We start from the raw sequence: 9,761 nt of genomic DNA on the forward strand, positions 1-9,761 counted from the left end.
TAAGTAGACTAGAATTAATAAATTATGATTTTAAATATTTTATTTATTATTTATTAATTCATTTATATACATATATATATATTGGAAGTCAATTGGTCATATTTATTATATAAAATTTACATGTGTACAAGGCTTTAATAAATTTTCCTCAAGTTTTAAGGCAATTTTTACCCAAATTCAAAAAACCGCCAAATAAATTGTCGATTTCATATTTTTTCAGCCCAGAAAATATTTTTTAAGAAACACAAGTAATCAAATTTATGAGATATTTGTAATATAAATAATTAAAGTTAAGGTTAACAGTTTCGAACACAAGGTCTATCAAAATTTTGAAAATTCATTTAACATTCGCGGTTTTATTGTAATAATTTTATCTTGCATATTTATAATTAGTTATCATTAATTTTTACAACCAAAGTAACATCACAATTGCGCAATTGATAAGAGTTAAAAAGTCAATAATTATATTTGATAGTCTATTTAATTTCTAGTTTAAAAGTAAATTTTTTTGTGGCAATGGACTTTTATGATAAAAATTATGATAAGGTAATTAGTTGGCTATTAATTACATCTGTTTTAAAAATTATTTATTAAACTATTTATGTTTTTTTGGACAGGAACATCCGCGTAATCTTATACCGGAATTATGCAGGCAATTTTATCATCTTGGATGGGTAACAGGAACTGGCGGTGGAATATCTATTAAAAATAAGTAATTATTAGTTTTTAATTATGGAAATTTTTGGAACAAATGTGAGTTTTAATTTTTAATTTTAGAAATGAAATTTACATCGCGCCATCAGGAGTTCAAAAAGAACGTATAGCACCAGAAGATATGTTTGTCCAAACAATTGATGGTGTTGATTTGTCATCACCACCAGCTGAAAAAAAATTCAAAAAATCACAGTGCACCCCATTATTTATGTGCGCATACACAGAACGTAATGCTGGAGCTGTAATTCATACTCACTCAAAATTTGCTGTCATGGTGACATTACTTTGGCCTGGCCGCGAATTTCGTGTAACACATTTGGAAATGATCAAAGGTTTAATTTATTTAATTTTAATTTTTGTTGCAATAGTAAGTAATTATTTATTTTAGGTATTAGAAATCAAAAATTAAATAGAGCTTATAGATTTGATGAAGAATTAGTTGTACCGATTATTGAAAATACTCCATTTGAAGAAGATCTTAAAGACAGGATGGCTGAAGTTATTAAAGAGTATCCGGAAACTTGTGCTGTACTAGTACGTAGACATGGCGTTTATGTTTGGGGTGACAATTGGCAACAAGCTAAAACAATGTAATTTATTTTTACTTTTATTTATATTATTGTTAATTGTTTTTAATTTTTTTCTTTAATTGTAGGACGGAATGCTATGATTATTTATTTGACATTGGAGTTCAAATGAAACAAGCTGGTATTGATCCATTATTAACTCCAGAACAATATGAGTTAAAATATCAGCAATCTCATAAATAAATAGATATATTTTTTATTTTTGTTTACTACTTGTATACTTTTGTATTTTTGGCCCTGTAAAATATTAAATAAAATAAATTAAATAGGAAACGTAAGATTTTAATTTTAAAAAATCAAAATTTACATTTTTAAATAAATAAATTTATTTTATTTTTTTTTCCAACCGACATCTTGTTTGTTGATAATTTCTTTCGTCGAAATTTTAAATACATGAGTATTGTACTTAATGTTTACAAAAACAGACATCACGTGTTTGATAGGTTATATTATTTAATTAATAACTTTGGTGGTAAATAAATAAAAACAAATAAAAATGGATACTGATCAATTACAAGATCAAGGCGGACTGAGAGTTGACGGTAGAAGACCATTGGAATTACGTCAAATAAAAGTAAGACTAGGTGTCTTTGGTCAAGCTGATGGAAGCGCTTACTTAGAACAAGGGAAAACCAAAGTACTGGCTGCTGTCTATGGACCGCATCAGGTATTTATTCATTTACTTGTCTCCTATAATTTAAAAAATACGTGATGATGATGATTGTCATTTAAATTACAGCCAAGAGGTGCATTGGCACGTAGTACAGCAAACAAGTCAACGAAAGGTTTGATAAATTGTCAGTACAGTATGGCAGTATTTTGTCTAAGTTCTGGCGAACGTAAAAAACGTCCGCGAGGTGACAGGAAAACCCAGGAACGTTCGATAGATCTTCGTCATGCCATGGAGTCGATAATAAATCTCGAGCAGTTTTCGCGCTCGCAAATTGAAATATTTGTCGAAGTGCTGCAGGCTGATGGCAGCGATTTTTGTTGCGCTGTAAATGCATCAACTTTGGCGCTGATTGACGCCGGGATACCGATAAAAGATTACGCTATTGGGTGCACGGTTACGCTACCGGACTCGAACAGTAGCTACGAGGACGCAGATACTCAGGGCATTGGGGTGTTGGACGCTAATAATTTAGAAGAAAATGGCCCCGGGGTTACTTTGTCCATCGTCGCGTTGCCAGAGACCACGTGCGAGTTGACCAAGGAACCGGGTTTGATAATCGCCGCTCAAGGATCCGGTCGGCTGCACTTGTCGAGACTGGAGGCTATGAAAGTACGCGCGCTCATTGGCTGCAAAAATATCAAAAGTATTTTAGATCAAGCTGTCAGGCAGCATCTTACCGTTAATTCATTACCTTCTTTGTACAATACCCCAACGGTTGAATGATTTTTTTTTCCAAGTACTATTATTATTTTTTACAATTAAAAAAAAATAAAACTCGAGATTTTTAATAATTATATGCATTTATATTTATTTAGTCGTATCAAATTTATTTATATTTTTATTAAAAATATATACTTGCGTAATATTAAACTCCTAATTATAATTTCTTTTGTAAATTTAACAATAATTAAAATTCAAATTTAAATATAAAAATATAAAATTTCAATATTTTTATAACTTGGCATCTGGATGTCTCTCTAGAAGCATCCCGACTCCCTGAAAAAGTTTAATAATTATTTAAATAATTAGGTGATAAAAAGTTTGAGTAAATAAGTAAATTACCTGGCCACCGGCAGCACAAGCGGCGATTATTCCAAACTGCTGGTCCTCTTTGATCAAACGGTTGGCAGTGTGCGTCGCTAATCTGATACCAGTAGCAGCGAACGGGTGTCCAATGGACAGCGACCCGCCCCAGGCGTTCCATTTTTTCAAATCTGGAACTCCGACTTTGCCTTGACGCTGCAAATATTCTTTTGCAAACCAATCAGAGTCCATGGCTTTCAGATTTGCGAGAATTTGACCAGCAAATGCTTCATGGACTTCCCAAACTCCGATGTCGTTCAATGATAGTCTGGATTTATCTAGTACCTGGTAAATTATTTATCATTATCAATATCAATTGCGTTACATGTAAATTAATAGTAATAAGTTGTTTTTACTTTTGGAATAGCGTAAGTGGGACCAAGTAGCAACTGGTCAACAGGATCCTGTGATACAAAAGTAAAGTGTCTTAAATAAGCTTTGGGTCTCAGTCCAAGCTCACGCGCTTTTTCTTCAGTCATAATCAGACCAGCAGATGCACCGTCTGTTAAAAATGACGCATTAGCTGCCGTAACTGTACCGTAAGGTTTAACGAATGCTGGTTTCAATTTAGCCAAGCTCTCGATTGGAGAGACGCGTATCCCGTTGTCCTTATCAACAACTTTTTCAACATTCGGAACTTTCATCGGTACCAAGTCAGTCAAATTTCCTTGCTGCTGAGCTTGTTGCGCTAAAGTATGAGACCTCAGTGCATACTCATCTTGTTCAGCTCGCGAGACTCCAAATGCTGCTGCTAGACGATCTCCACTGTGTCCCATTGTCTCGCCAGTTGAAAATTCAGCCACAGCTGGCAACTAAATTTTGTAATTTGATAAATTTTTTTAGCTGCTCTTGTTTGATGAGATTGACCAAATGATACTTACGTCAGGAATAAAGTGACTGGGACGTATCTGAGCAAGCAGACCCAATGTCTGAGGCAAACTCTTAGCTTTAGATGCTTTGACCATAATATTACGTAACGGGCGGCTATGACGGATCGGGATATCCGACATGAACTCAACACCTCCTGCAACGATTGTGTCGAAAACTCCAGAAGATATCAAACCAATGCCAGTTGTCATTGCAGCGTTGCTGCTGATACACGCCATCGTGACAGTGTGTGCTGGTGTTTTGTTGCTGTAACCAGCAGCTAATGCTGCTTCTCGTGCTATATTTGATGTTCTAACTTCTTGCATCACTGTACCATATATAACATAATCAATTAATTCTTTTGGTATATTTGTTTTACGTTGCAGTGACCTAGAATTATAATTTTTTAAAATGTCAACTTTAAAATTTTCTTTTTTTCTGCACAAAAATAAAAAAAGTAAAATACTTACACCAAAGTATGTGTTGCCAAATCGAGTGCCATCAGTTTACTGTAGTGGGTACCAGATAATAGAAATGGTGTTCTTACACCATCAATAAAAACAATATTTTTATTTGATGGGTTGTCTAGTTTTGTTGCATATGTTTTACACATATTAACACTTGTTGCCAATGCATATGTCCCTGTTAATAAATAATTAATTAATTAATTAAATAGTTGAGTTATTTGTCAGTGATAATTAATTATCAATATCAATTAAATTATTTACTCCATTATTTAAAATTATTGAAGTTACGTCAAAATTCAGTAAGTTCTATTAAAAATAAAATAAAAAATTTTCAAGTTTCAAATATTGTTCTATTTTTTGCAAGTGAACTTTGGACATTTGTAGTTTGTTTAGTTTAATAATAAGTGTAAAAATAAATATAAATATAAATATGTATTACCGGAAGGAAATATTCCCTGATTGAGACGAGCAGCATTTTTCAACATAAGTAATGACATTTTTATAAATATTTTACTCTTTTAAAATGATAATTTATTATAAAAATACTGCACTGCCTTTATTTAGAACTGCTCGGGATAAATAAGTGCCCTGTAATTTTTAGTTACAATTACAGAAGAGAAAAGGAATAATTTGTAATACCAACCTTGTAAAAAAATTACTAATTTTTTTGTTTTACTAAAATTTGTTGGTAAAGAAGAAAATTATATTTTTTAATTTTAAATTTATCGCGCCTTTTATAAATTTATTTTACAGAAGATTTGTAGTGATTTTTATCAAAATTTTTCTCTCATACAAATCCTCATCCAAATTAAGAACGAGACTAAATTTTCATTTTTTAAAAATATTCATTCGTTTAAAAAACGCGCCAGTTTTCATTTACTGCGCAAGTACAACAAGGATGGTACCGTTCTGTGACTTGAGTCTGATAGAGAAAAAAATTCAGACTCCTTTTATAATTATTTTATTTTCTAAAATATTTTTTAAAATTTAATATTAAAAATTGCCGCCAACACTTTTTAAATTCAAAATTTAAAAAATAAGTATGAAGAATTAATGTTTTGAAATCCAATTATTTGTTATTAAAAAATGATAAATAATTGATGACACAAATTAATCATGATATGTTTAAAAAATATATTTAAAGACAATAAGTATAGAAATTGCAATGGTGATATGACATAATTTAAGGAATATATTAAATTAGTAGGCGGAAGCAACAACAAATCCTACGATCTTACGATTTCTAATCGGTAATAATGTCTGATGTTATATAGGAATAAGTTATTGTTGCACGTTGCACTGTGCAGCAAAAAAATAAAAATAGATAAAAAATAAATAATATGCAAATAAACAATGTTTGCCGACTGTATAATTGCGACACGTAACGTAAATGCAAAACTCTCAGCCGATCAAGATATACATATTTTGCCTTGTGTCGCATACCAATACTATATATATTTATTTACATATTAATACATATCGACTACGCACGCGGGTATTCTTTATCCATTTTTGACATACGTACTACTTTTTGTCTATGTGCATAATGGCTTGCATATATTCATCATTTAATTATAATTACAGCCATTTTATTAAATAATTAGTTTACGATTATTTACTTTTTGATTAATTGTTAATTAAACATTTTAGTTAGAGTCTATAAGATGATTATATATGATTGAGTATTTATATATATTAACGTCAACAAGCTCTTTCTCTTTGTCATTAATGAGTATTTGTATATAAAAACTATACACTCGGGTGTTAAAATACAAAACAATGATAATGATATGTTAATTATAAAAAAAAAAAAAAAAAATTAATTATCAATTGGTAAACATTTTTATTTGCTGATTTTGTAATTGAGAGAAACATGCGTTAAATATTATCAGCGTTTTATTTAAATGTTTTCTTTTTGTTATCAAAAGTTTAAATAAATTAAATTTTGAATGGATAATAAAATATATGAAATAAATTAACAAAGTCAACATGAATATTTATATACAATTGAAGATTAAAGACGTAATGTTTTAGTCTGAATGAGTCACATTGAGTGTAGTGTGACAATTTTAGGTAGAGAATTTGCAGCTTCGATATGACTTGGGGTTCACCCGATGTCACTCTCTTAACTTAACATTTAACTTGTTGGTGTTAGTCTTGGTTTCTTAAACTTGCTAACTATCTACTATGATGTGTGTATATTTATATACACACATCACTCTACTCTATGTATAAAATCCAAACTCCGAAGACGGTCATGACGACGAATCGTTTGCTTATAAACCATACGCACTTACCAGAATAAGAAACATGCTTTATCTTATACCTTATACTCATCTACATCTGTCTCTGGTTATATTTTACCGCAAGAGTTTGCCAAAATTTTAACAAAAAATATAAATAATAATAATAGACATAGTCATCCCTTGTGCAAATTTTCATCTGACACTTTAAATAATTTTTACAAATTTTAAATAACATTTTCTCTTAAAAACTATCAAAGTGTATTGTCAACTCAACGTAAATTTATATAAAATTCTGAGAAGTCATATTTTATAGAAAAATTATCAAGACTTTTTAAAATTTTGAATCAATAATTTTTATATAAAACCTGACAAATTTAACTGCTCAGGACTTTATATAATTTTTTTTGATTTGATATACATATTTTGTCCACTTATAAAATATAAAACGCGTTATTTGTAAATCTAGTTTCTAAAATGATACACGTGCTCGTTTGTATCCTAACAATGTTTCAAATAACATGTTAGTTCTTTTTTCTTTTTATTTTGCTCAGGTGTTTGATATACGAAACTTATCAAATAATCTAATTAAATATTGACACCTATTATTTTATAAACTATTTTATTTAATATACAATAATAATTAAATTAATTTAATAAATAAATGAGTACTGATTATTTAAATAAAATAATGATTATTATTTATTTATATACGCCGAGTAATTTAAAGATATATTTGTATATATGTAATATTCATTGATAAAAATTTATTAAAAGACGCAATCGATAATTTAAAAATTGACATTATTAATAATTCTTATCACACTATTTGCATATCTAATCTGACTTGTATTTAAATAATAAACTATACACATTTTACCATTACCATTATTATTATTACTGCAGGTATAATTTCACGTATATATATATACATTTTCTATCGACTAATTGTACGTTTAAAAAATAATAAATCAATCTACTGGCTAAATAATTTAATCACTTAAATAATTAACGCGTAATATGAGGCCATTGGCTTAAATATTATTATATCAATATATGACAGTTTCATATATGAGTAAAATATATAAACACAAATTGAAATAACAATTACGCATTTTAATGTTATCATATTTACAATATTATCAATTATGGGGTAATGACCTCGGCCTCTATTTTTTATTAACTAATAAATTTATTTTTTCATTTTATTTATCAACTCTACGTTCTATTTAAATAAATCTTAAATCATTCGGAGCGGAGGAGGATCGAAAAATATTTTCATTTAAAAAATAAAAATCATATTCTTATTTTTTATTCATTATCTTTATTGCAATTCCATTATACATTACGACATATGAATATATAAAATATTACAAACGTCAGTAAAATACGTAAATGTAATTAAAAATACTTTTTTGTCTCTCATTACTTATCAGCCATTAGCTGAACGATGTAAATTAACAATTATTGAACCTCTTATAAATATTTAAAAATATTTTATTTGAAACTCAATGAATTACTAATAATAAAATCAATACACCAGCAAAATTAATTTTTTATTTGTCTATTATAAACTCAATACTGCAGATTTTAAATATTTTAAATAGATATTATATTATTTTTACTATTTTACAGTTTGTATTTTATCATCGTAGAAAATATGTGTAGTAAAAGCATCTGCAGAGGCGTATGAAGAGAAAAAAAAATAATTACGCGTATATATTAAAAAAAAAAATTATGACAAGGGAAGTACAGAAGTGAGAGAACAATGTGCATTCCATGACGATCGTAAAATTGCGCGCGTTGCATTCGTGATATTTTGCATCCAGCGTTGGGTTTGCTCGTCGGGGCTCAACTCTTTTCTACTTGTATATCCACTGGCTCTGTACTCTACTCAGCTGCCTTGACTACTCTTACTAGCAACCGAGTGCTTTAAAGTGCCGCTGCCAGTAAGCTAAATGCAAGTTAAAGTTAAGTAAAGTAAAGGTATTGAAACTAAGCGTACAGTTCTTTTACATTACTCTTCTCCTCCTTTTCCTCCTTCTCTACTCCCATCCTCTTTACTCCAGTACTTTATACTCTAACTCAACTTAGTATCGCAATACCCTAGACCCCTCAGCTTCAGCTCCCTACTCCCTAATGTAACTTTATCAGTGAGCCTCATATATCAAGACCCAGTAATATTTTAAATTAAAATACCACCTCTTAACATATCATAACAGATCAATAATTAAATTCACCCTTATCATTCATTTTTTATAAATATTTTCCCTTCAATTATAATAACCAAGCCTCAACGGCTCCCTATTTAAGTGCACATACTTACAGACACACACACATGATGATACTCGTGCGTGTCAGTGGTCGCGGCGTTGTGGGTACGCAGGCTATTTTGACGGGAAGGTCACATGACTAGACGTTCGACCGACGACGACGTCGACGTACACAGACATATACATGCACATGGAAAAAAAGAAAAAAAAAACGTATATATATGACCCCTCTTGTCGCGCCTATAGCATCCTATCCCATTTCCCCGTTGCTGTTATACTGTACCTAGTATTGGAGTTTTCATCCATACATACATAGATATTCATCTATATATATATATATGTGTATGTACATGATTAGGGTAGACGCGTTGGTGCGGGAGGAGGCGTCGTCGCGACGACTGGGACGTTGTATACATTGAACGAGGTCGCGAAACACATACACAGATAAGCCTGAGGGCTCGACTACTAGTGCGCGCGTGCGTCCTGTGTTGTAGATTACGGTACATAAGTGGTAGTTGTCTGCGCAAGGTATCAACCTCGTAGATGGCGCACATACATGTAGGATAGTGTGAGTGGTGTGAGTGGATTTCAAGTACAGTTTGAACGATGATATGCGCGCGCGTAGTGCGTTTTATAACTCACAACCACAACATATTTTAGCATTACATCGTAGCATCGGCATACTAGCCAATACTAGCTAAGCTAGAAGCTACTCAAGTTAAGAGTTAAGACTACAGACTAGTACAAGTGTAGTCGCGCTTTAGCTGACTGTAGCTATCGGGTGTGCGTCGACGGTGTCGCGTACAGCCAGCACTAGCTCCTACACTCGACACAGCTTAACTTTGTTGTTTTTT

General features: G+C 30.8%; 3 protein-coding genes across 4 annotated transcripts; 2 read left to right on the plus strand and 1 right to left on the minus strand.

Annotated features, from left to right (window-relative positions):
* The first annotated feature begins 133 nt into the window (after positions 1-133).
* Positions 134-1,579, plus strand: LOC103580429 (probable methylthioribulose-1-phosphate dehydratase). 2 transcript variants are annotated; one of them, XM_053741901.1, is made up of 6 exons: positions 134-248; positions 492-546; positions 618-712; positions 778-1,046; positions 1,103-1,304; positions 1,370-1,579. In XM_053741901.1, exons 2-6 carry the CDS (start codon positions 517-519, stop codon positions 1,482-1,484), a joined length of 711 nt encoding a protein of 236 aa, XP_053597876.1. In that variant the 5' UTR covers positions 134-248; positions 492-516; the 3' UTR covers positions 1,485-1,579. The 2 variants fall into 2 exon arrangements, with proteins under 2 accessions (XP_053597876.1, XP_008560389.1); XM_008562167.2 differs by lacking the exon at positions 134-248 and having other exon boundaries at positions 259-546.
* Positions 1,580-1,699: 120 nt separating this feature from the next.
* Positions 1,700-2,697, plus strand: LOC103580430 (exosome complex component RRP41). The gene is made up of 2 exons (XM_008562168.2): positions 1,700-1,968; positions 2,041-2,697. Exons 1-2 carry the CDS (start codon positions 1,798-1,800, stop codon positions 2,695-2,697), a joined length of 828 nt encoding a protein of 275 aa, XP_008560390.1. The 5' UTR covers positions 1,700-1,797.
* Positions 2,698-2,822: 125 nt separating this feature from the next.
* LOC103580431 (trifunctional enzyme subunit beta, mitochondrial) lies at positions 2,823-4,979 on the minus strand. The gene is made up of 6 exons (XM_008562169.2): positions 4,831-4,979; positions 4,395-4,566; positions 3,939-4,314; positions 3,414-3,869; positions 3,037-3,342; positions 2,823-2,970 (listed from the first exon to the last, which is right to left on the minus strand). Exons 1-6 carry the CDS (start codon positions 4,886-4,888, stop codon positions 2,926-2,928), a joined length of 1,413 nt encoding a protein of 470 aa, XP_008560391.1. The 5' UTR covers positions 4,889-4,979; the 3' UTR covers positions 2,823-2,925.
* Between the last annotated feature and the right edge of the window lie 4,782 nt (positions 4,980-9,761).

The sequence above is a fragment of the Microplitis demolitor genome, chromosome 9 (genome assembly GCF_026212275.2).
Source record: "Microplitis demolitor isolate Queensland-Clemson2020A chromosome 9, iyMicDemo2.1a, whole genome shotgun sequence".
NCBI lineage: Eukaryota > Metazoa > Arthropoda > Insecta > Hymenoptera > Braconidae > Microplitis > Microplitis demolitor.